The sequence below is a fragment of the Mastigoproctus giganteus genome, chromosome 7, assembly GCF_048544385.1.
Source record: "Mastigoproctus giganteus isolate SK-2022 chromosome 7, ASM4854438v1, whole genome shotgun sequence".
Lineage (NCBI taxonomy): Eukaryota > Metazoa > Arthropoda > Arachnida > Uropygi > Thelyphonidae > Mastigoproctus > Mastigoproctus giganteus.
This window is the reverse complement of record NC_143581.1, coordinates 27,604,879-27,632,777: the sequence shown is the minus strand read 5'-3', so window position 1 is coordinate 27,632,777 and position 27,899 is coordinate 27,604,879. Positions and strand designations below refer to the sequence as shown.

The 27,899-nt window shown below is 38.4% G+C and overlaps 1 protein-coding gene and 1 non-coding gene across 2 annotated transcripts; one reads left to right on the top strand and one right to left on the bottom strand.

Moving 5' to 3' along the window:
- Positions 1-1,937: 1,937 nt before the first annotated feature.
- Positions 1,938-2,009, bottom strand: TRNAD-GUC (transfer RNA aspartic acid (anticodon GUC)). The gene has a single exon. It is a non-coding gene; the product is annotated as a tRNA-Asp (tRNA).
- A 204-nt stretch (positions 2,010-2,213) lies between these two features.
- On the top strand, positions 2,214-27,617 carry LOC150082752 (CCAAT/enhancer-binding protein gamma-like). Its single transcript, XM_090376808.1, has 2 exons — positions 2,214-2,407; positions 26,304-27,617. The coding sequence occupies exon 2, from the start codon at positions 26,328-26,330 to the stop codon at positions 26,715-26,717; it is 390 nt and encodes a 129-aa protein (XP_090232934.1). The 5' UTR covers positions 2,214-2,407; positions 26,304-26,327; the 3' UTR covers positions 26,718-27,617.
- Positions 27,618-27,899: the final 282 nt, after the last annotated feature.

The window sequence follows — 27,899 nt, the reverse complement described above, 5'->3', positions numbered from 1 at the left end:
ATTACATGATTGAGTAAAGGCCTTGCCGCACATTTCACAAAAAAAAAACGGTTTCTCCTGTGTATGAACCAAAAGGTGAATTCTCATATTAATTGAGAGTGAAAATGACATACCACATATTTTGCAACAAAAAGATTTCTCCTTAGTATGAACTAACTGATGGGTTTTAAGACCACCAGACTGAGAAAATGCCTTACCACATGTTCCACAAGAAAACGGTTTCTCTTGTGTATGAACTAAAAGGTGTGTTTTCAATGCACCTGCCCTTGAAAATCTTTTGCCACTTATTTCACATTGAAATGATTTCTCCTTAGTATGAACTGAAAGGTGTGATTTCAATACACTTGCCCTTGAAAATCTTTTGCCGCGTTTCACCATAATATGAACTAACATGTGCGATTTTAGAATGTCTGATCGTGAAAATTCCCTACCACATATTTCACAAATAAAAGGTTTCTCCTGAGTATGAACTGACAAGTGGGTTTTTAGCTTAAAAGATTCCGAAAATGCCTTGCCACATGTTTCGCAAGTAAATAGTTTCTCCTGCGTATGAACTAAATGGTGTCTTTTTAGGCTATCCAATCTAATCTTGAAAATCTTTTGCCCCATATTTCACAAGAAAACAGTTTCTCTTGGGTTTTACTTTGTTTTCCATTTATACTTCTGTACTTTTCTTCATTGGTAAATCTATACACTAATTTTTTTCTGATAACTTTATTATTATTTTAAATATCTGTGCATTTAATACGATACTGCTGATTCTGAATTTTTGACAGATTTATTCTGTTTCCAGTTCTTTTAAAATGTTGAGGATTCGCGGAGTAAAAAATACTCTCTTGGTTGGCAACTGCAGCTATATTATAAAGGATCACACTGAAACCATTGATTAGTTACACTGAATTCAGATACGAATTTTGTTATCAAGTCATATATTCTCTCAAAGCAGCAGCTGCAGTATCTGTTTTCTTCTTGATATCTTATTTGTTGATTTTAAATATTTTTCTCCTCTAGCCTCAGGTTTAATTAAGTTCATGACCTAGCTATGCAATTAAATTAACAGAATCCATTAATTATTTTTTAAATTAATGGTAAATTTAAGTACGTTTCGAAGGTGCACTAATCAATTTCTCTCAAATTTCTAAAAAAAAATCACCAAGACGATGCTCCATGACACATGGTTCGGAAATTTGCTACCTGTTTTCACGAACATGACAATAAACTCTTCGTCTTTTCATGACCGCTAAACTCATCACTCGGCCCCAACTTAAAGGAGCATGCTTGGGATCTACTGAAAATGGACATTAAATGTCAAAAGGAATCCATATGACAATGTGCAAGAATTACGGAGACATTGTGCAAGACATGGGTAGTACTACCACAGGACACTTTGCAACGCCTTGTGAATTCCATGCTGAGACCCGTACTACCTGTATTACGTGCAAAAGATGGCCTGACGGGGTAATTAGCAACACCTAACTAATTAGGTGTTGCTAATGCAAAGCCAACTCGGTGTTATCTTTATTGCAACCAGTAGAAAATTACAGAGTTATATAGTTAACTGATGCAATAACAGCAGTAATGCTAGGAGTTTAATTTATAATTATAAAGAAAAGTTATTTACAGTTTTTTTTTTTTTTCTCTGCAGATGAATCAGGATACTTTTAAGTTAAAGTTGAGTATTATAGCAAATGAAAGGCGCCATATGCCGGATATTTATTCTATTGATTATTTCTTATTGTCATGGAATTTAATTTCTTTCCTGCTAGTCTCATGCTCAGAAAATTGTTCTGTTGGTTTCCTTTGGAAGTCACATGTAGAAGGCGTATTAATTCAATTTTTTTTAAAAAATAAAAATAATAATAATAATAAAATAAATAGAGATTAAAACAAATTACTGTTTATTTATTTTAATTGAACAATGAGCAAAAAGATTGCTCCTCCCCGGCGGGGAATCGAACCCCGGTCTCCCGCGTGACAGGCGGGGATACTAACCACTATACTACCGAGGAACTTGTAAGTATTTTCTTCAGAAGTCCTTATGAATGTAATACACATCATGTAGTTTTAGTTTATTTTATAAATTATATTGAGTAAAGAAGCATTATAAGAAAAATAAAATGTTCCTATGTACATCATAATAGTTAATTTATAATTATTAAACACTGTTAACAAAATGCAATTATTTATGAATGTTGATTAGGGCATGTGATGAAACCAAGAGAATCCAGGAAATGCTTGAATTGCAATATACAGTGGAGAGTGTGATGTAAGATAATGTCAAATGAAGTATCGATAAGTTTGAAAACGGATTGAAATATTGTGTAATTCGGAATTAACAATACATGTTATTTATTTTATAGGAGCACTGTTTTTATATCTTCTCACTCATAAACTTAAGGACGTCTAAGTAAGTGATATTTTTGCACATAATAGGTGTTTCTGTAGTATTTCAGTTATTAAATGCTTCTTCTGAATGTAATTGTATTATTTATGTATTTGCTATTATTATAATTATTTTCTGTAAGTGTAATTTCTGTTAGCCCCCCCCCCCCTTGCAAAGTTTGTATAACCCCAGGGGCACACATTTGGTGAGGCTAGGCACCCAGGGTCCTGAGCTTGGTATCATCATTCTTCTCTTTCTTGGCGATTCCCTTCTACTTCTGACTTGTTTTTTCTCTCTCACTCAGGATAACCCAGAAATTTTTTTTTGGCTGGTGCTGCATACACTTCAGGCTTCCTTGCACCATATGGCTAATAATAATATCGTGGCCTACTTTAATCACATCAGTTCATTTTTCATGCATGTAATTATTTTTTTCTTCTTAATCCAGGAGTGGTGGTTTTTAACCCGATAAGAATATTCCACTACATATATTTTTAATGGAATCTGTTTACCGCCCTTGGATTCAGAGGAAGCCGCGGACTGGAGATGTGCAAATGTATCCCCAATTCACAAAGGGAGAATCGAAGGGTGCCACGAGTAATTACAGACCAGTTAGTTTAACTCCTGTTCCGAGTAAAATAATGGAGTCACTAGTTAAAGATGCATTGCAGGATCATCTAGACAAGACTGCAGCAATAATTCAGACATAGCATGGGTTTGTTATGGGAGTCTTGTCTGACAAATTTGATTGGATACTATGATGTGGTTACAAAGGAACTAGACGCAAAAATAATTTTGATATCATATACTTGGATTTCAGGAAAGCTTTTGACACTGTTGCGCTTGGAAGACTATTGTACAAATTGGAGCAGAATGGTATTAAGGGTAAGTTGCTACAATGGATAAAAGGGTGGTTAAGTGGGAGAAGAGTAGTAATCAATGGATGCTGCTCTTGTGGACTAATGTTATTAGTGGAGTCCCACAGGGTTTGGTGTTGGGTCCACTGTTGTTTTGTATATTTATCAATGATATTGATGAAGGTATATCAGGCTTAGTGTTGAAGTTTGCAGATGATGCAAAGGTTGGCAGGTTGTTAATGACAGTAATGGCAGTGTGCTACTGCAACAGGATCTGGAAAATTTTTGCAGAATGGGCTGAGAAGTGGCAACTGAAGTGTAACATTGACAAATGTAAAGTACTGCATGTGGGTAGGAGTAACCCCAGAGGACCATACCAACTGTGTGATGTGATACTACACTTAGGGCGGTAGAAAATAAAAAGACCTGGGAGTAATTGTGCAGTCAGATATGAAGTTTTCTGAGCAATGCAGACAGGATGCCAGAGCAGATCATGGGGTTTTGTTAATGATATTCAGGAATTTTGCTAGCAGGGAAAAGGTGGTGATTATCCCTTTGTATAAGGAAATGGTCAGGCCACGCTTCGAACACTGTGTACAGGTCTGGAGGCCTCATTTTAAGAAGAATGTAGATTTGTTTGAGCATGTACAAATGTTGCGTGTATGTTGCGTGTATTTGAGCATGTACAAAGCGTGTACAAATGATACAAAGGTTGGCAGGGTCGTTAAGGACACTACTGACGCTATGCTGCTGCAACAGGATCTGGAAAGGTTGAACAGATGGGCTGAGAGGTGGCAAATGAAGTTTAACATTGACAAATGTTAAGTACTACATATGGGTAACAGTAACCCCAGAGCAATGTATCAACTCTGCGGTACTACACTGATAGTAGTGGAGAATGAAAAGGACCTGGGGGTAATTGTGCAGGCAGATATGAAGTTCTCTGAGCAGTGCAGACGAGCTGCAAGAGTAGCTCATGGTGTCTTGTCAATGATATACAGGAATTTTTCTAGCAGGGATAAGGAGGTGATTATTCCCTTGTATAAGGCAATGGTTAGGCCACATCTTGAGTACTGTATACAGGTCTGGAGGCCTCATTTCAAGAAGGATGTAGAGCTGCTGGAACGGGTACAGAGAAGGGCAACAAGATTAGTAAATGGAACAAAGGGTTGCTCTTACGAAGAAAGGCTTAAGTTTTGCAAATTACAGAGTCTGGAGACTAGGCACCGGCGAGGTGATCTGATAGAGGTGTATAAGGCTTTGAATGGTTTGAGCATGCTCAATGCCAATGGGATTCTTCATCTTTCTCAGAATAATCACCTCAGAGGGCATAAATTCAAATTGAGGAAGGACGGATGTCGGATAGATGTGCGGAAATTTGCCTTTGGCCAGCGGGTGGTTGGTTGGTGGAACCGACTTCCATCACTTGTTGTTGAAGTTGATAGCCTAAACAAATTTAAAGCTCAACTGGACAGGTATTTCGAACGAACGGAGGGGTGAAATGGGAGAGGGTTTTTTTTTTTTTTTTTTTGGCTGATGCTGAATAAGCTTGCTTTCTTGCATCATATGCCTCTACTAATGCTAATGCTAATGTATCGAGAAGGGCAACAAGATTGGTGAGGGGAATGAAGGGGTCCTCTTACCAAGAGAGGCTTAAGTTTTGCAAATTACAGTGTCTGGAGACTAGGCACCTGCGTGGTGATCTGATTGAGGTGTATAAAGCCTTAAATTGTTTGAGCATGCTCAATGCTGATGGGATTCTTCCTCTCGCTCAGAATAATCACCCGAGAGGGCATAAATTCAAATTGAGGAAAGAGAGTTGTAGTATAGATGTGCGGAAATTTGCCTTTATCCAGCATGTGATTGATTGCTGGAACAAACTTCCATCTGTCATTGTAGAAGTTGATCGCTTAAATAGATTCAAGGCAGAACTAGACAAACATTTGGAGCAAGTGGATGGGTGAAATTAGAAGATTTGGTTTTTTTTGTCTGATGCTATATAAGCTTGTTTCCTTGCATCATGTGGCTTTACTAATGCTAATATCTGTGTTGAGATGCAGGCTTAATTTGAGCAAGGGATAAGGAAAGAACCTATCAAGAGAAAACATTTTTAGAGAGAAGGGAATTAAAGAAGGCTTTGCCTGGTATTTCTGGGAGTGGTGAAATGTCAGCCAACCTTATCCCATAGAGAAGAGTTTGTACACTGCATGCAGGGATTTTATCCCTGTCTGAAGCAACTGCTTAAATGGAACCCTACTTAAATTTTCCATCATTATGGTGCAAGAGATGGTATGTTCTTGGCCAGCTTTGCATGTGTTAATAGTCAATATTTCATATAAAAGAGATTTTTAATTAATTTATATAATTAAAATTGTATTAATTTCTGTACATAGCCAACTACTTAAGTATATCTCATATTGTGAATACCTTCACGAGATGCCACAATATTGCATTACCTCAAATAAGTAACGCTTTATCATAGGAGACGACTATTTACTTATTCTCAGCAGATACCATCACCCATTCAGTGCCGTTTTGGAGCTTATTGGCTCCTCATCAATGGGTAGGTGGGCAGGTACGCTGGTATTGCAATGATGACAACCCAGTTGCAAAGTATAAATCCACAGTATGAGAGATTCCTGATGGTGTGGAGTAATTTAGTTTATGATATAGTTTAGGGCTTAGGTTATGTAAAGAGTTTAACTAATGTACAAGTTAGTACAATTGCATCATTTCTGTACATAGCCAACTACTTGAGTAGTTATAAATTGGCATCATTAAGTATATCTCATATTGTGAATACCTTCACAACGAGTTGACACGATATTGCACTACCTCGAATAAGTAACGCTTCACCATAGGAGAAAGCATTACTTATTTGAGGATTGTGGATTTATACTTCGCAACTGGGTTGTCATCATTGCAACACTAGGGTACCTGCCCACCCACCGATGAGGAGCCAATAAGCTCCAAAACGGTTCCGTATGGGTAATGGTATCCACTGAGAATAAGCGAGAATAGTCTTCTCCTATGGTGAAGCGTTCTTATTCGAGGTAGTGCAATATCGTGGCAACTCGTAGTGAAGGTATTCACAATATGAGATATACTTAATGATGTCAATTTATACAGTAACTACTTAAGTAGTTGACAAAAATGATGCAATTGCACTAACTTGTACGTAACCTGAGGCTTTAGCCCTAAACTATATTGTTAATTTATTTATTTAAATAACCACAACAGCAATTATAATATATATATATATCATTTATAGCAATAGTAAAGCACCAAGAATTGATAATGTATCTGTAGAGTTTTTAAGATACAGTGGAGAAAATCTGAAGAAAGCCTTATTTGAACCAATAAAGAAGATATAGGTATGAGCGTTGGTTGGAGGAATTCTGCACAACAATCATAATTCCCATACCCAAGAAGATGACACCAACAGTATGCCAAGGCTACAGAACTATAAGTCTTATTACCCATGCATCCAAGTTTCTGCTGAAAGTTATCAAAGTCCTTATAGAGAGTCATATTGAACAATTTCTGGATGACTCACGGCACAGTTTTCACAGAGGCAGACCGACAAGAGATGCCATTGAGAGTGTTAGGAGAGAAAATGTATGACATGGGAAGAAACCTCTGTGTGTTTTGTGGATTACGAGAAGGCATTTAGTACAGTAATCTGGAGAGAACTGTTCCCATTGCTTGAGAAAATTGGATGCAAGAAGAAGATTATTGGACTGATCTGTTACTTATATAGAAGACAAAATGTGGTGATAATCATGAAGGAGAACTGACAAAAAAAAGGGATGCTTACTTTCACCTGGATTGTTCAGTGCTTTTGCTGAAGTGATAATAAAGGAGGCACTTGGGAAAAAGAAGTGGGAGGTTAAAATGGGTGGAAAGTACTTACAGGCTATTAAGTCTGCTGACGATCAGGCCATACTAACATGTGCCCTGCTACGCTGCAAAAAATTATTAGAAGACTAAATAAGAAAGTGCTGAAGTATAGAATGAAGAAAAATGTGATGAAAACAAAGGCAATGATGATGGGTGAAAGGTCAGTTCCATTCTGAATTGAGATTGATGGAGTAAGAATAGAACAAGTAGATCACTTTAGGTATCTGGGACAGTTATTTTCACAGGAAATTTCATGTCAAACTGAGATTCAATCCAGAATTGCAATGGCAAAACAATCTTTCAAGAATAAAAAAATACAATCTTTCAATTTAAAAAAAAAGGCCACAAATTCACTATACATAAATTATAAATGAGTTGTAGATTTTTTTTCAATATGTAGACTACCCCCCCCCCCCCAGAAGCTTTTATACAATTACATTAGTGGGGTTGGTGGCACATGGGTAATTTACCCAGCCTGCTTGATGTTTTTTCATGGACATACAACAAGTATCTTAATTTTTTTCTACATTTTGCTCCTTAAATTTTTATTTACATAGTCTCTTGATTTAACTTTCCATAAATAGCAGTTTTCTTTGTAAACTTTTAACTCTAATAAATATGAGGACCACACTAATACCTCCAAATATTACTCCACTTGTGTGATGTTGCATACAGTGTAGTGGTGTTAAGTGAAATTTAAATGTTACTACCAGTATCCTGAAAGTTTTAACACTGCACGCATGGTTGCAGGGATGTAGTCATCTGTGAAAATGGAGGACAATATTGATGTACTATGAAGCAGCAGTGTGTTATTGTTCCTGAATGCAGAGAACATTATGCACATTGAGATTCACCAATGCCTAACGTTTGTAGGGACATGAAAGTTGATGTAAGCACAGTTAGACTGTGGATTAGATGTGTCAGTGACAATAATGGTTTGAAGGACATGTTGAGGTCCAGCCATTCTTACAGTGCATCTTTCTCAGAAAATGAGAAGAGTGGATAAACTGATTTGTGAAGACTGGTGCATTAAGACCTGGAAAATGTGTGGAAGAGTGGGAAGGATTTAGTACAATTCTTTAAAACAATCTGGATTCCACAATTGCTAATGTCAGATCACAAGAAATAGATATTGCAGGTTTGTGACGATCTTCTGGAGCAGTATAAGACAATGGGCAACAGTTGTCTTGAGAGCATCGTCACCCAGCCAGCATCGGAGCAGGCTATGGAGTTTCAACACAGGGATTCATAAATTAAAAAACAATGATGCAAATGATGTAAGAAATAGAAATTCTCATATCATTTACCTCTGCTAACTAGAAAGTAAAGTTGGGGAGGAGGAATTAAAGTTTTTGGCAATGATGATGATTATCTAGGCCAAATGCAGTCAATTTACAAGTTATTGTATGGAACAATGGCAAATGCTTTTGTAGCATTAAAATAGATTACATCTATAGACAACAAGAGTCTATAGATGTAATCTATAGTTGTGCAGTCAGAAATAAAGGTTATAAGATTGGTTAAAGGACAAGCAGGACAAAAATTGATATTCAACTTCCTATAACACTTATGGGATATTTCAGCACAGTAGTTGAAAAGAAATCAAGATTCATATGTACTTGCATTTCATTTCATTCACAGAGAGATTCTGCTCTAACTGAAGACCAAGGGACAAGTATTCGACCATATGACTTGGGTTTATGTTCAACTTAGAGACATATACCATTATCCATATGCCAGTTCTGCTTAAACACAGCCCAGGGCACATATAACTGTTATGTTAATGAATGAATTTTACTTTCATACATCATTGACTATTCACTTAGACAAAATACATTTTTCACAGTTCTTCATATTTTTGCTAATGAGAAGCCAGTAAGCTTCAAAACAGCTTGCCTGGCTGTGTCTGAGATTTTAAATTCTATAGCAGATTTATATTTTCTGGTGATGCTATACAATTTAAAAAGATATTTGCAACTTAGAACTATGGATAACAGTATTTGTCTCTACATTGAACAGTTAAAAAATTCAAAAAAGGTCTTGCTCTCAGTTAAAAAGGTCAAAAAACACAAACATATGCTTCAGTCAAAAGGTTTGTGTTCTTGACTAATCTGGTTGCTCTTCTCTGCACCTGTTCTAAAAGATCCACCTCATTTTTTAAAACGAGGCTTCCGGACCTGTATGCAATAGTATAATCACCTCCTTGTCCCTGCTGGCAAAGTTCCTATATATCATTGACAGAACTCCATCAATTGTACTAACAGTATCTGCACTGCTCAGGAACTTCATGTAGGACTGTAAAATTACCCCTAGACCTCTTTTGTTCTCCACTTATTTAGTGTTGGTACCTTGCATTTACCAATATTAAACCAAAATTGTCACTTCCCAGCCCGTCTGCCTAATCTGTATAGATCTTGCTACAGTGTAATTTGCTTTGATTCCTGTTATTAATCACCCTGCCAAAATTTGTATCATCTGTAAACTCAGCCAAGTTTGATATGCCCACATTAATATTGTTAATAAATTCTGTAAACAGTAAGGGGCCTAGCACTGAACCCCAAAGGACTCCACTAATAACATTAGTCCAAAGAGAGCAGTGCCTATTTATAACCAACCTGTGTCTTTCGACGCTCAACCATCCAATAACTTTTAAAAAACTTTTTTGAACCGTTAACCTTTGAAAAAGAGCATAAAGGCAAGTAAGGCTTTTAGAGTTGATGGCATATACCCAGTAGTTTTGAGGGACACCGCCTGGGAGTGTATTGAACCATTGAAGTTAATTATGAGGGCATCTTTGGATTTGGTGGAGATTCCTTTGGTTTGAAGAAGAGCCAATGTATCAACAATACATAAAGGCAGTTCTAAGACTGAAGTTGGACTACAGACTGGTTAGTCTGACTTCAGTGGTAGGAAGGCAATGATTAAGAGTGCAGTCCAGGGACATTCAGAAAGATATGGCATTCTGAAGGACACACATGGTTTTGTTAAGGGAAAATTGTGTTTAACTAACTTAGTAGGCTATTTTGACATAAGTTACTCATGAGCTGGGTGTAGGGAACAATTTCAACATGGTTTATTTGGATTTTAGCAAAGCATTTGACTTGGTTCGTCAGGAGTGATTACTGTATAAGCTTGAACAAGCTGAGATTACTGGTAAGATTCTAAGATGGACTGCTGGGTGGCTGCTCGGCGGAAGGCAGAGGGATGTGATTAATGGATATTCTTCAGATTGGTGTAACATCAGGAGTGGAGTTTCTCAAGGAGCAGTTCTTGGACCACTGTTGTTTCTCATTTTCGTAAATGACATCAACAATGGGATAGAAGGCATGATGTCAAAATTTGCAGACAACATAAAGATTGGTAGAGTCGTTAATGATCATATGCAGACCTTGCATTTACCAATACATTTTTCATGTGCCAAGCAGTGCTCCTTCAGGATGACTTGAACAGACTTCAAAAATGGTTAGAGAAGTGGCAGCTATGTTTTAATGTAGCAAAATACAAGGTCTTGCACTTGGAGAATAGCAACCACAAAATAACTTATACATTTGGTGGGGTTGAATTAAAAACAGTAGAGGAAAAAAGAATCTGGGGGTTATGATATGACAGATATGAAGTTTTCTGAACAATGTAAACAGATACCAGGAAAGCCCATGCTGTCCTATCGAAGATTTATCAAACATTATCCTACAAAGATAGGGAGGTCATAATCCCACTGTATGAGGCAGTTTTAAGACCACATTTGGAATACTGTGTTCAAGTATGGAGACCTCATGTGACCTCATGTGAAAAATGACATTTAGCTTCTTGAAAGGGTCTAATTATGAGTAACTAGAATGGTGAGATCGGCAAAAGGACCGTATGAGGAAAGACTCCAATTATGTGGGCTACAGAGTTCGGAAATCAGGTGACCTGATTGAGGTGTATAAGGCTCTGAGAGGAATTAGTAAAATGAATGAAGGTAGAATTTTCACTGTTATAAAGAAATGCAGAACTAGGGTCTATAAACTCAGATTACAAGGGTTGAGGTTTAAATTAGACTGTAGGAAGTTTTCTTTTAGCCAGCAAGTTGTTGATTGCTGGAACAAGTTGCCCTCGCGAAAGTAGTTGAGGCTGACAGTTTAAATAAAATCAAAGGTCAACTGGATAGTTACCTGTATGAGGAGGGAAACATATAATTTGTATTTTCTTATCTACTTGATTTTTTTTTTTTTTTTTTTTTTTTTTCATGCCAGTGCAGCAAATGCCCGTGGCTTCCTTGCACTGTATGGCAAATACTACTATTACTGCCCCTTTATCCAATGCAATAGTTTGTCCCCAATGCCACACTGCTCCAATTTATGCAGCAGTTTTTTGCATGAAACAGTGTCAAAAGTACTTTACTTTACTTATTCTAAGTTTACTTTACTTATTCTAAGCACCGGATATAGTGATCAAGTTTGAAAATTGAATTTTGATTCTAATAAACGGTGATTCTAATAAGTGAAAATCAATGATTATTATCCACAGGCTATAAAAATAAAGATATAAAGCACAAATATACACTTTATTATCAAAAGTTTATTACCAATTAAATGATGCATGAAAAATCCACAGCTTAGCAAAATAAAAATAGCTTTATACTTATGTATAAAGCTTAATTAATATACATATTAATTAAACATAACACTTTGTACTATGATTATAATTTTAAATAGCCACTTATTTTAGATTGCTTTAAATTATCGTTACAAAGCCTATTTATAGATTTTTCTATATTGTATAATAGTCTATATTCGTGATTACATTAGCATCAGCATTAGTAGAGGCATGTGATGCAAGAAAGCAAGCTTATGCAGCATCAGCCAAAAAAAAAGCTTCAGTTTTCACCCCTCTGTTCGTTCCAAGTACCTGTCCGGCTCAGCCTTAAATTTATTTAGGATATCAATTTCCACAACAAAGGATGGAAGTCTGTTCCACCGCCCAACCACCCGTTGGCTAAAGGCAAACTCTGCACATCTATCCTACATCTGTCTTTTCTCAATTTGAATTTATGCCCTCTCAAATGATTATTCTGAGCAAGAGGAAGTATTCCATCAGCATTGGGCATGCTCAAAACATTCAAGGCTTTATACACCTTAATCAGATCACCTCGCAGGTGCCTTGTCTCCAGACACTGTAATTTGCAAAATTTAAGCCTTTCTTCGTAAGAGCAACCCTTTTTTCCCTTCACTAATCTTGTTGCCCTTCTCTGTACTCGTTCCAACAGCTCTACATCCTTCTTAAAATGAGGCCTCCAGACCTGTATACAGTATTCATGGTGTGGCATGACCATTGCTTTATATAAGGGATAATCACCACCTTATCCCTGCTAGAAAAATTCCTGTATATCATTGAGAATACACTATGAGCTACTCTTGCAGACTGTCTGCACTCCTCAGAAAACTTCATATCTGCCTGCACTTCTCAGTTTCTCATTACTTGCACCAGTTTCTTCCAACACTCTCCTCAGGACGGCTATAGCTTCACGAGTTTGCCTTTTCATAACTGGAATTTGTTCGGATTCATCTTCGTTTCCATCCTCCTTCTCAAAATTATCATTAACAGACTGGGCAATTTCTTCTTCTGTTAAAGCTGTAGTAACTACCCATTTATAACAGATTGTACAAACTAAAAGGCCCAATAAACTGTAAACTGCAAATTGTTTTATGGTTGTGACCTCTAGAAATTTGATCTCTCCAAAAATATGCTTTAGAAAAATATCAGAGGCATTCAGAATTGATTCTTATAACCGAAGATGTGATTCTAATAAACAATGAAAGTGTAGTACATTTTATTGATTTGAATTGGTTCTTTGAATTTGATTCTCTAAAGCAGCTGATTCTAATAACCAGTGATCACTACTACCGGCGCTTACTATATATGATGTTAGAATTGTTTGTGTTCAGTTCTTTTGTTATTTCATAATAATTAATCAACTTGGTCAAAATGGATACCACCTTAACAAACCCATGCTGTGAATTTACATAATCCCATTCCTGTTAAGTTGATCCTGCGATACTTCTTTAACCACTGATCTCATTTTCCCTGGAACAGAATTCAGTTTTACAGGTCCATAATTGCTCATGTCACCATTTGATCCCTCTTTATGAACAGGAGACACATTTGCACACCTCCAATCTACAGGAACTTCCCTTGAATCCAAAGATGTTCTCATAATTATGGGAAAGGGTTTGCTTGCCTCTCTTGCTGATTATTTTAATATAATTGGATAGGTTACATCAGACACAAGTTCTTATTTACTTTTTATCTTCTGCAATTTCTGTTCCTCTTTCTTAATAACAAAATCATTTAGCTCTCATTTATAACTTGGTGTACTTCTGATATTCCCATCCCTAAACTTTCTTCATGCATGAATGTAGATACAAAATATATATACAGGGTGTCTCAAAAATATTGGTACAAACGTTTAGGGGAGGTAGGTAACATCTAAAGGAATGTGAATCACATAGGAACCCATAACCGGAAATGTCACCGTAAGTCTGTAGACGGCACTGTTCATCAGTTCACGAGAGGGAAAATTTCTAGTTTACTCATTCAAGCAGTAGTCGCCGCACAAAGAGCATGCCAACAGACGTTTTGGGCGTCGATGGATTGGCCGTGGTGGACCCGTTGCTTGGCCCCCACGCTTGCCTGATTTATCGAGCCTTGATTTCTTTCTGTGGGGAGCCCTCAAATCTATCGTGTATGAATCGCCTGTGGAGACAGAAATGGATCTCGTGGCGAGACTAGTCTGTGCTGCTGCTACTGTCAAAGAAACTCCAGGTGTGTTCGACCGTGTCCGCCAATCCATGCTGCGTCGGTGTCATGCATGCATCGCGTCTCATGGTGGAACCTTCGAGCATCTGTTGTAACATCATGAAATGCATCCATCTCGTACTCCATTGTTAATATTATGTCAAATGTTTGACACTAATTACTGCCTTGTCCCATTTCTACTTCTTGTGCCTCTGCTACTACTTTCCTGTGACATTTCCGGTTAAGGTTTCCTATGCGATTCACATTCCTTTAGATGTTATCTACCTCCCCTAAACATTTGTACCAATATTTTTGAGACACCCTGTATATATATATATATACATTTTTTTTTAATTTTTCAGCAACCTGAACAGGATCATCAATTGTTATGCCATTCATATATAGTGGGCCAGTGTTCATCAATTTCCTTGTATTGTTAATGTAAGAAAAGAATTCTTTGCTACCTTTCTCTACATCCTTAGCCAAGGACTTCCCATAATCGGCTTTAGCTTGCCTAACTCCCTTAATGACGTGATTGCAGACTAGTCTGTACTTGCTGTAGGATTCCATGTTCCCTTCTCATTTATAATCATCCCATGCATTTGTCTTCTCTGCCACTAGTCTCACAGTTCATTTCACGTCTATTTTGGTCTAAACCTTGAACTGTATCATCCTAGTTAGTATTTAAAAAAAACTTGATAGCCTCTATGATTACTTCCCCAACTGCGTCTTAATTACAATTTACAGTTCATCTTGCATCTGTTTAGGTTTACACCTAAACGGATACAAGATGACTCTCATCTACCGGTGCAATACCACCACTTTGCTTATTGGAGGCTTGAAGTGATGGAACCCATGTTTAGTCTCTAGAGCTAAGTTCCGGTCAACCCTTCCCCATCTCTTCCATCATGCCGTATGATTGATGACTGCCGACCGGGCTAGCCGGGTAGGTAAAGTGCCTGCCTGGCAACCCAAAGGTCGTGGGTTCGATTCCCTCCTCGGGCTGGATATCACGATGGTGCCGAACCAACCGGTTGGTTGGATATCCCGGCCACGATACACGAAGGAAGCAAGAAAAAACTGGTTCCTTCGTGTATTGATCACATCATACGAAATAAATAAATAAATTGATGACTTTTGAGGTTATGATGAACATCGTGATGAGATCCATTATTCCTTACATTTCGAGGGTACAGCTCTAAAACAGTGTTCGCAGGTCGGCCGCTAGTTAGTACACCAGACCGAACCTATTGGTAACTCTCTAGGAGGCTTCAGGATCAGCTAGTGTATAATCTTGCTACCTCTACTCTGCCAGATAGTGACTGGAGGGAGTCCGAGTAGTGTGTATGGGGGGGGGGCATTGTCAAGGCCATGTTATGTCAAGGATCTGGGTATATTCTTACCATGTGTACGCCATATCCAAAAATTTCATTACTTCATACAGCACATGTCCCACCCACTTTTTCTTACTATTGAATACACCATGAATTGTCAAACTAATTGAGCAAGCTTATCTGCAAAAAGATCTAAATCTCCCAGACACTTCCTAATTCATTTCACAAATATACGTGGTCTCAATTCTAATCTCAACGATGTCCATTTCAATTGCAGTCTGCCAAACCCCATGTACTTTTTCTGACAGAATCTCAGTTATCGGTTGATTCAACTACTGCTCATCTCAGATGCCCAAATTATTCGCTGTATGATACCTTTCGTCTCAAAGGTGGTACTTGTGGATATGTCCGTTCTGATATTCCCTGTCAGAGACTTGGTAATTTGGAATCGCCTCTCTTCGATGTTCTCTGGCTTAAAATCTCTCTACCTCATTGTGTCAAATTCATGTTGTCTCTACCATTCTCCCAACTCCACTAATCACTTGGAGTTCTTTGACTTCCTCTCTTTGCAACTTGACTTTCTCCATTCCAACTTTCCTAACAGTGAGGTAATTTTCCTTGGTGATTTCAATGTTCACAACTCCAGCTGGCTTCCGTTTTCTAGTCACACTGACCCAGCTGGTCGAGATGCTGAGGCTTTTACAATTACTAATGACCTTGCACAGATTGTTCATTTACCTACAAGAATACCGGACAATCCTATTCATACAGCCAACACGCTTGATCTTTTTCTCACAAACAAACAAACCTTCTAAGTACACGGTTGAAGTGAGAGGTCCTTTAGGCACTTCAGATCACTACTTGGTGATTGTCTCTTCTCCAATGGAGCCTTTATATCATGGCTATTCCCAACCTCGTGTTGTTTGGCATTACAAGAATACAAAATGGGATGACCTGCGAGATTTCTTTTCTTCTTTTCCTTGGTCGGATTACTGTTTGAAAACTTGTGATGTCAACGTTTGCTCAGATTGTGTCAGTGAAATTATACTTGCAGGACACCTGGTGCTGTCCCCTGGTGGTCACCTGAACTCCAGACTCTTAGACGCGAAGTCATTTACCGACGAAAACGCTATCAACGTGCAAGAAGAACATGGCCTCCAGAAGAAACAGAGGCTTTACTGCAGCAATATCGAGTGACCAGGAACCAGTGTACCACAACAATAAAACAGCGGAAAAGGCGCTCATGGGAAGCCCTTTTAAGCACTGAAGGGAACGCCGATCCCTGGGGGATTGTGTACAAAGTGACCACTAACAAGCTCCCCAGAGGTGAGGTCGTATCAACTACAAAATTACCGAACGGACTGTACACCAGATCGTGGCAAGATACTATCAATAATATTCTAGACGCTACATTCCAGCAGCCTGCTGACCCACACACACTGGAACAGCTACAGCTCTGCACGGAAAATGAAACATATCACACAATTGCAATTGAAGAACCCTTCACCACAACCGAGCTCAACTTAGCTGCATCTAGAATCAGAAACAAGAAGGCTCCGGGCAGAGACATGCTCGATCCAGAAATCGTCCAGAAGGCCATTGAACTTATTCCCACTACAATACTCAACCTGTTAAACCACTGTCTCCACCAAGGATTCTTCCCCACACAATGGAGGACTGCAATCCTTAGACTTATATTGAAGAATGCAACCAAACCACATGATCTGCCACAATCTTACCGGCCCATTGCACTGCTGCCAGTCTTCAGCAAACTTCTCGAACGGATGATCTCCCATAGAATAGAAGCCCACTACAATGACGCTGGTCTCTCCTCACCTAAGCAGTACGGTTTCCGGAAAGGACGCTCCACGATTGATGCACTGGAAACAATCATTGAAGCTGCTACCAACTGCAACTCCAAATACTTTCTACTAATCTCCTTTGACTTTGCTGGTGCCTTCGATTCCCTCTGGTGGCCCAGCGTCCTGGGCAGGCTCCGAAGAGCGCATGTCCCAGAAAACTTATATAGATGCATCAAGACCTATCTCCAGGACCGGCGAGTTGTCGTGTCTGCTCCCCACTGCAGTGTCTCCAGACCAGTCTTCAGGGGATGCCCTCAGGGATCTGTCCTGGGGCCTCTCCTCTGGAATCTGGTGCTGGATGATTTCCTGAACACCAAACTCAACAATGTACAAACCCAGGCCTATGCAGATGACCTGGTCATGCTCTTTTCTGCCAATAACAGAACCCAACTAGAAGCAACTGCCAACCAGGCCATCTCTACCCTTCAAGCTTGGGCAGAGCATAACAACCTAAAGATCTCCCCAGAGAAAACCAATTCGATCCTACTAAAAGGCATCCTTGATTTGAGAAGACCACCCCAAATCAAGGTCAATGGTGTTACAGTAAAACTAAAAACAGAGCTTAAATATCTAGGTTTGATCTTAGACAAAAACCTTTCTTTCACTCCTCATCTAGACCAACTCAGGATTAAGATCAGGAAGTATGCTGCCCAAGTCTCAAGAGTTGCCCGGAAGGACTGGGGCTTAAAGAAGAGAACGCTGTCACTTTTCTATAAGGCAGTTTTCATCCCGGTTATCACCTATGCTTCTGGAGTCTGGTACAAGAAGGCCAATACTGTAGTAAACAGATCGCGCCTAGGAACTATCCAGCGCTCTCTTCTCCTTCTGTCCTCGCGTGCCTGTCGCACTGTCAGCACCCATGCGCTCCAGGTCCTCACTGGATCTCTTCCACTGGACCTGGAGATTGTTCGTCATGGGTTGCTCTACCAAATAGCCAAAGGAAGAGCAGTTACTTGTGTAGGTTTCACCACTGACCCAGCAAATAATAGAAACGCTGAAAAGAAGAGACTTAATGAACATCTAACAGACACCTGGCAAGAAAGATGGCAGGCATCAACTAAAGGCGCTGTCACCAAAAGATTCCTCCCTGATGTCAGGGCCTCCTACCCCCTCACACCTGTCTGGTTTTCACCAGGACTCTATGCTACCTACCTCCTCACTGGACATGGCTCCTTCCAGAAAAAACTACATGACTTCAGAATTTCAGACTCACCCCGCTGCCACTGTGGAGAGGATCAGACGTGGGAGCACCTTGCCCACAGCTGTGAAATCTACGAGGACTTCAGGAGGATCCTAATAACAAAACTACGCTTCAACTACCAAAATCAAGAACACCTCACCCTACAGAATGAAGAAACTTACCGAGCTCTGACTCAATTTGCAATGGACTTATTTACCAGGCAGAAAGCGCTACCACCACCTTAGTATACGAATCAACAGGTCATAACAACCATGACTGCCAATTGTTGCTACGCATCATTGAGCCATGGATGCTAACGCATTGGACCAACTTGCACAAGACTTGACCAGCAGTGCAATAAAAGACAGGGTCCGCACATACCTTGACAAATTCCTCATCATTGATTTCTGGATAAACTTCTCTCGACCAGATGTGACACATTTCATCAAGAAGAGGCCTAGCATCGATCCCTGGACTTGACCATCAATCTTGGACTCCCGGTTTTGACCACACCCACTGTTCGTTCTGATGGACTACTGGACCAGCCTTCAGTCTGGATGCGACACAGACTCACCAAATGGAGCCCCAATGACGGCACCTGAACTAGACCTTACTGAACATGACCCATCCACCATAGCAGCACTCACACTGCTGGATTTCCAACAAGTTGTCGGCTCCAACTGACTGGCCGTGCTAGCTGTACCTACCCTGAACTTGCGGAATATATCTCTCTCTCATTTTTTATTTTATTATTTTTTATTTTTTTATTTATTTATTTTTTTCGGCTTCTTTCTTCTGTTTTCGTTCTTTTACTCCCCCCCCCCTATTTTTCTCTTACAGAATGATTTTTTTTTTTTTTTTTTTTTGTGGGGTGGTGGTTTTTGTCCACCTGCCACCCCACTCCTCTCTCTGGTGAGGCACTGGGCATGCCACACTGTCATCAGGGGCCATCTTCCCTTTTGGCCCCTTTCTTCTGTTTCCTACCCTCCAGTCTTCTGCCTTCCTCCCTTACTTTTCTCTTGCACGTTTTTTTTTTTTTTTTTTTTATTTAGTTTATATATATATATATATATGTGTGCGTGTGTGTGTATATACATATATTTATATATACACACACACGCATTCCCCACAGGTCTAAATCTAAAAACATCAAAATTACTGCCCGACCTATTTGGCCCTAGAACAAGTTATCAGCGAACAACCCTACGCTCTGTTAAAATTACAACCGTTGCTCAAGAAACAGCGAACATCTCATTCTCAAATCTGGTCCTAGCCACTGAAATCCCAGGAAAGTAGGTGGCAAGACCCGCCAGAGTACTCTAGCTACAGTGGTACACCCGGTCAGCCTCCCCGTGGCATGGTGTGGTAACGTCGGGTCCCACTAGGGGCTCGGCGGCTAATAGACCGGAGGAACAAAGGGCACAACACAATATACAGCACATGACCCCCACACACTTCAAATCTCTGGCCCCGATACAATGTACACCCGCGGAGATGGGAGAAATCCCAGGAGCCGTTAGACACTAACATACCTTATACCTTATACTTGCAGGAATGGAAATCATTATCCCACACTCCACTTTAAATTCTCGTCCTTTATCTAAACCTTGGTTTTTGAATAAATGTGTTAAGGCTGTTCAAGAAAAGAACGTTGCATATCATAATTGGCTTGTTTCTAATTCTTCAGTTTCATTTTCTGCCTACACCAAAGCTCACAACAATTGTAAAGCAGTTATTAATCAGTCCAAACTAGAGTTTGAACAGGCTACGAGTAGAAAACGTGTTTCTTACCCTAATGGTAGCCAAGCATTCTTGTCTCTTGCCGAAGCTATTGGCCGCAACTTTTGCCCATCTGTGCTCCCACCTCTGTCCAAACCAGATGGTTCTGTTGTCACTTCAGCCAAGGATAAAGCTGACCTGCTTTATCCTTGGCTGAAGTGACAATGCATCCCATTTTTCTTCCAACTCATGTATTAATGATCTTGGTAAAGCCCCTCCCACCATTCCCAACATGCTCCATTCAATGCCTCCTGTGGTCTTCCATCAAAAGGATGTTAGAAGGATTTTTACGAATCTTGATGCTAAGAAAGCTCCAGGTCCCGATGGTATTTCTCCACTTGTTCTCAAAACCTGTGCTCCTGAACTTACTCCTGTTCTTTGCCACCTTTTTTCACTTTCTTATTCCAAAGGTGTTTTTCCTTCTGCTTGGAAATTTGCTCATATCCAGCCAGTTCCTAAAAAGGGTGACAAATCCCTTCCATCCAATTATCGTCCCATTGAAATTACTTCTACTCTTTCTAAAGTAATGGAGAAATTAGTTAACCGCCAACTCTTAAACTACCTGGAAACCTTCCATCTGATCAACCATCGCCAGTATGGATTCTGTCAGTGTCAATCCACTGATGATATTCTGGCTTATGTTACCCATTTATGGACTAATTCAGTGGAAAGGTTCGGAGAAACACAAGTAGTTGCTCTTGACATCTCAAAGGCTTTCGATCGATCATGTTTGGCATAAAGGTCTTCTAAACAAGCTTCCATCTTATGGTTTGCCAATGTTTTTTGTAATTGGCTATCCAGTTTTCTCTCTGATCGCTCACTGAGGGTGATGGGAGATGGCTCTCTGTCTTCTAACTTCTCCACTAATGCCGGTGTACCCCAAGGTTCAGTTCTTTTCCTCTTGTATATTAATGACCTTCTTCCATTGACTGGAAATCCTATCCATAGTTTTGCCGATGATAGCACATTGTATTCCACTTTCCATTTTGAGAAACCTTTCCCTGCTCAATCAGCTTCAACTTCTTGAAACTCTGCTACCAATTCCTTAAATTCCGATCTTCAGGTAATTATCCAGTGGGGCAAAGACAACTTAGTTGATTTCAATCCTTCTAAAACTCAGTCTTGTCTTATATCTTGCGAAAAGGATTCTTCTGCTCCTATGCTTATCTTTGGTGACACTCCGATTTCTAGGTAAAATGATATATCTCTTTTGAGGATTACTCTGACTTTTCATCTCTCTTGGCACAAGCACATTAGAAAAATTTAGCTTCCTCTGCATCTAAAAAACTTGGTTTTTTTCTTTCGCTCTCGGCGTTACTTTTCTTCCAAACAGCTGCTCACTCTGTATAAATCGCAAATCGGCACTACCATGGAATACTGTTCCCACATCTGGGGTGGTGTCCCCAAAATCTCTCTCAGGCTTCTTGATTCCTTTCAGAAGAGGGCAGTTAGGTTAATTAATGATTCATCTCTAACAGAGTCTCTCCACTCGCGTCTCTTAGACGTACTGTTTCTGCTGCATGCCTCTTCTACAGATATTTCCATGGGCACTGTTTTTCTGAATTGGCTTCTATAATTCCCGCTCTATCCTTCAAAACAGTCCGAACACGTGCAGCCACCAACCAACATCCATTTACTGTCTAACTTCAAACTCAAAGAACCAACTTTTCATCTTCATTGTTTATTCATTCAACTGCCGTTTTCAGGAACAACCTTCCTTAATACGTATTTCCTGAAAATTAGTTTCTAGAAGTTCAAGTCCAATATCAACAAATGTCTTCTTTCGTCTTCTCAACCTTTCCCAGATATTGACTGGAATTTGGGGGCTGGTCACTCACACACTAGCAAGGCTTTTGTGGATTTATTGGATGATTGTTTTCTACATCAGCATGTTCGGGAGGCAACTAGAAGGAGTAATACTCTTGATTTGATTATCAGTAGTGATTCTTCATGCATTAAGAATCTGTAGATAAATGAACCACTAGGTGGCAGTGATCACAAGATGGCAGCTGAAGTGGGATTTACTCAAAGAGGTAACTACCATTAGGGGTAAAGGGAAGGGTTATTGCTTTCGTAAAGGCGACTACGAAGGACTGAGACAGTATTTAAATTCTATACAGTGGGACCAACTGATGATGTTACCAACAGGAAATTCAAAATGGGAAGCATTCAAAGAACTTATCGTGGAAGCTACTAGGCTTTACATACCAACTAAGAAATATTGTTCAAGGTTTAGGCCTAAATGGATGTCAGATGAACTAATGAGACATATGGCAGAGAAGAAACATGCATGGGATACATACAAATTAACATGTGACACAGAAGCCTATGATAGATACAAGTTGATCTGTAACCAAGTTACAAAGGAGGTTAGGCAGTCGAAGGCAGATTACGAGATATCTTTGGCAAGGGATGCAAAGAAAAACAGCAAAGAGTTCTTTACTTATGTAAACTCTAGAAGGAAGGGGATGAATCAGATCGGTCCACTTGATATCGATGGGTCAACTGTTGATGATCCTGCTCAGGTAGCTAACAAACTAAATGAATATTTTGCATCGCCATTCACACATGAGGAGTTATTCAGCGAGGGGAATGCCAGAGGTGTATTCAACTCTGGCAGTAAGCTAGAGAATCTTGTAATCTCTGAGAGTAAAGTGGACGAGAAATTGTTGAAGATAAAGACAAGAAAGGCACCTGGGGTGGATGGGATCTATCCAGTTATATTAAAGGAGGCAGCAAAGGAAGTAAGCAAACCCTTAGCCATAATTATGAGAGCTTCCTTGGACTCAGGGGAGGTACCCATGGACTGGAGATGTGCAAATGTGACCCCAATTCACAAAGGAGGATCAAAGGCTGACACAAGTAATTATAGACCTGTGAGTTTAACTTCTGTTCCCGGAAAATTAATGGAGGCACTGATTAAAGAAGCACTGCAGGATCATCTAGACAAGACTTCAGTTATAGCTCGGACACAGCTATAACTGTGTTTTGTTAAGGTCAAGTCTTGCCTGTCCAATTTGATTGGATACTATGATGCAGTCACAAAAGAACTGGATGCAGGGAATAACTTTGATATTATATACTTGTATCTTAGAAAGGCTTTTGATACTGTTGCACATGGAAGACTGCTGCACAAATTGGAGCAGTATGGCATTGGAGGCAAATTGCTGCTATGGATAAAGGGATGGTCGAGGGGGAGAAGACAGAGAATGGTAATCAGTAGACACTGCTCATCGTGGACTAATGTTATTAGTGGAGTCCCTCAGGGTTCAGTATTGGGTCCATTATTGTTTTCTGTATTTATAAATGATATTGATGATGGTATATCAAGCTTAATGTCCAAGTTTGCAGATGATACGAAAGTTGGCAGGGTTGTCAAGGACACTACTGACACTATGCTGCTGCAACAGGATCTGGAAGGTTTGAGCAGATGGGCTGAGAGGTGGCAAATGAAGTTTAACATTGACAAATGTAAAGTACTACATATCTGAAACAGCAACCCCAGAGCAACGTATCAACTCTGTGGTACTACACTGACAGTGGTAGAGAATGAAAAGGACCTGGGGGTGGTTGTGCAGGCAGATATGAAGTTCTCTGAGCAGTGCAGACGGGCTGCAAGAGTAGCTCATGGTGTATTGTCATTGATATATAGGAATTTTTCTAGCAGGGATAAGGAGGTGATTATTCCCTTGTATAAGGCAATGGTCAGACCACACCTAGAGTACTGTATACAGGCCTGGAGGCCTCATTTCAAGAAGGATGTAGAGCTGCTGGAACGAGTACAGAGAAGGGCAACAAGAGTTGTGAATGGAACAAAGGGGTGCTCTTACGAAGAAAGGCTTAAGTTTTGCAAATTACAGTGTCTGGAGACTAGGCACGAGCGAGGTGATCTGATAGATGTGTATAAAGCCTTGAATGGTTTGAGCATGCTCAATGCTGATGGGATTGTCCCTCTTGCTCAGAATAATCACCTAAGAGGGCATAAATTCAAATTGAGGAAAGACAGATGTAGGATAGATGTGCGGAAATTTGCCTTTAGCCAGCGGGTGGTTGGTTGGTGGAACAGACTTCCATCCCTTGTCGTGGAAGTTGATAGCCTAAATAAGTTTAAGGCTCAGCTGGACAGGTATTTCGAATGAACAGAGGGGTAAGTGGAAGTGGTTATTATTTATTTATTTTATTTTATTATTATTATTTTTTTTTTGGCTGATGCTGCATAAGCTTGCTTTCTTGCATCAAATGCCTCTACTAATGCTAATGCTAACGCTAACCCCCAACCCAAGCACAGTTCTAAGTACTAAAGGTTCTAATACATCTCGTGTTTGGGGTTTACATAAAAAAAAAAAAACCTCAAATAACATTTCTTTGTTGTTATAAAAATCTTAGTAGTTTCAATGATTACTTCTCTGAATACCTTCCATTTAATTTACAGTTGCCACTTTCATCGTTTTTTTTTTTTTTTTTTTTTTCTCCAAGAGTACTGTAATTGCCTTTAAGAAAGAAAAATCCCCTTCCCTTTATGCTTGACAGTGGTTATATCTTTAAGTGTATCCTACATCAATATATTATGATCTCTGCCACCCAGTGGTTTCTTTATCTTGATATTCTTAAGTATGCATGTGCCCATCTTATGGTACAACTGCCTGATTTAGTATTTGCCACACTGGCATTCGAAATAATAGACAGTCCTGTGCCTCCTTTGGAGGGGGCATCGGCAACTGTATCACCTTAGTTGTTACCTGTGAACTGGACTTTCACATGATGTCGTTTGGCATTTCTGAGCATGGATTATTATTATTATTAGTGGTGGCAACATGATGCAAGTTAGCAAGTTTATATTCCCATCAGCCAAAAAAGAAACACCCTTGTCTGTACATCCCCTCCAACAATTTGTTGAATCCTTTCTTAATCCTGAAGCCATTGCACTGGGTCAAGGAGACCCTAGACAATATTTTAGCAGTTCGCATCGTCTTTATTCACTCTGTCTACACAGCTGAAACACCTAATAGCTGTTTTTTTGAAAACGTTTTCTTTGATTTCTGCACTGAAAATTGCAGAAATCTCCATTAATTATCACACAGTTAGGAAAAATTCAGGAATTAGATTAAATCTAATTATATGCACACATTGAGCTTCATCTGTCAGGTACAATTATTGATAGCCAGCTGGCTTTACTGACAATGCACTTCCTCTCCGTGATATAGACCATTTTTGTGAAAAGCAGTACCAATTTTCATATTGACTTTTGAAAATATCACATTTTGGTAATATTTAATTTTTCTGTATTGCTTTCCTGTATTATATTACATTATGATAATACTGTATGATAAGTGTGAAGGATTTTTGAATTTGATTATTAAAAAATCTTACTTTAGCTGTAAATATAAATATTGATCAATAAAATTAAAATCTTATTTTTAAAAATGTATAAATGGCTCACATGTCCCTTGACCTCCCATCGTTTTATCTGTTTTGGCCCTTAGCCAAAAAAAAAGGTTGGATGCTCTGTAGATCTTCTTAAGAGTTGGTTTTGTGTTGAAAAATTTCTCATATGTTTTGCTATGTTTTACGCTCATAAAGAGAGGCAGACACTGAGATGATGTAGCCTGATTTTATATTAGATATTATTTGTAAAAGAATAAGAGAAGTTCTACCTATCATATTGAGATAAACACTTCCATATGACACTCTCCAGAAATTAAAATGAATAAAACATTAATATAAAATAAATTGAAAATAATTAAAATCAATTGAAAACAATTAAAAATTAATTACAAAAATCTTAACATAAATGTGAAAAATGATTTTCAACAATAAGGAAGGAAAATGGTTTTTCATATTTACGTTAAAATTTTTGTAATTAATTTTTAATTGTTCAATTGATTTTTTAATAGTTTTGAATTTATTTTAATTATCTTGCATTAATGTTTTATTTGTTTTAATTTCTGGAGAGTGTCATACAGAAGTGTTCTACGTATCATATTGAGGTAAACTTCTCTTATTCTTTTTCAAATATTGAAATCAATATAGAACGTATTGAGCATCATAGCCCTGGTTTATACTATCAAATTAGATATTTTATTTGGTTTATACTATCAAATTAGATATTTTATTTGAAGTGAAATGATTTGAATATCACTTTTGAACTTTTAACTGCCTTCTCTTCTCTGCTAATCTCTGTGCTGTATCTGCAATAAGACTATAGAATAATTATATATTTATTATTTACAGGTGAAGTCAAAGTATACAGCACACATGGCAGATCAGAAAGAAAGCACATCACTAGATGACGATGATAACAGTTGTGAGAAATATTCCAAAAGTGTCAGCTATGGAAAGAAACGCTGTACGCCAGATAAGAGTAGTGTAGAATATCGCCAAAGGAGAGAGAGAAATAATCTTGCAGTAAAGAAGTGTCGAAGCAAAAGCAAACTGAAAACTCAAGATTTTATTAATAGAGTTAATCAGTTGCGAGAAGAAAATGAAATGCTGGAAACTAAGGTCACAGTGCTTACCAAAGAACTGACTTTTTTAAAAGATATGTTTCTAACTTATGCAGGAAATGTTAATCAGCAGAGTTTGGCCAATGTAGACTTGAGTTTTTTGAATGAAGATTCTAATCATACTGATGATATAAAAAGCTAAAACAATTATGATTTTCTGAAGGTTTTGTCAGTTTGAAAAAATGTTTATTGAACACAAAATCTGTTCTCTAGGCAGACAACTCTTTCCATGCTGTGACTGAAGCACCTCACTGTATAATTTGTGGCCACTGTGCCACAAACAAGAAAGCACCTTACATTTTCATGCCCACTATTCTACCCATACATCACATTACAGAGGTTTCATTTTGCAGTAAATTTCACAGAAAATTAATAATGTTATTAACATTAAAAAACCCAGGAGTGTCTTTGTTTTACATTTATTCTGTACTTCGTTAGCAAGAATGTAATGGACTTTGTGGACAAAAGTCCATTACATTCTTGGACAAATGGACAAAAGAAGGCACGAATATATGTACTGATACAGATGTCTTTCAGTATTAATATTATTTGTTAATTTTCTGTAAAATTTGCAAAATTAAATTTCTTGATACAGAGAAGTGTTTTTTTCTCTCTTATACTTGCATTCAGTAGATCCTTTCAAAATTACATTAGAACTACAACTCAAGCATTATCAATCTTAAGTGAGTTAAGAGCAGGTGTGCAAAAATGCACTAGCAGGTGTGCAAAAATGTGTATTGGGATCTTTATTCTATTAAACTGAAATTTCTTGAATTTTTAATAATTTAAAATAAAAGGAAGAAGAAACTTTTAGTGAAAGTATTCTGAGAAGTGCTGGTTGGACAAAAGTTTGTGTGAAAAACACACACACACACACACACACACACACCCATGCAAGTGGAGTTAAGTATAATCTGTTTAAAGACTCCTACAAGGACATTCACTATTCTGCATTTCTAGTTCTTCTTTCATTTGCTAATAATATTTTACCCTGCTTTTAAATGTACTTGTTAAATGTGGTGGTCTTTCAAATATGGTGCAAAACACCTTAAGTTATATGTAAAAAAATATACTATATAAATATAATTCATAGTATTACGTATCATTTCTGTAAAGAAAATATTGATAATGTTGTGATTAGTTTTGTATGAATAGTTGTATATTTTTTATTTTATTAGGAAAGTTGATGTTGCTGAATGGCATTGTAACCGAGGATTTAGGTTTTTTGGGGTATTAAAGTTTTATTGTAAAAGAAAGTTATTCTTTTACTTTTACAGACTTCCTTTAAAATATTACTGTTATTTTTCAGAATTAATAAGAAGAG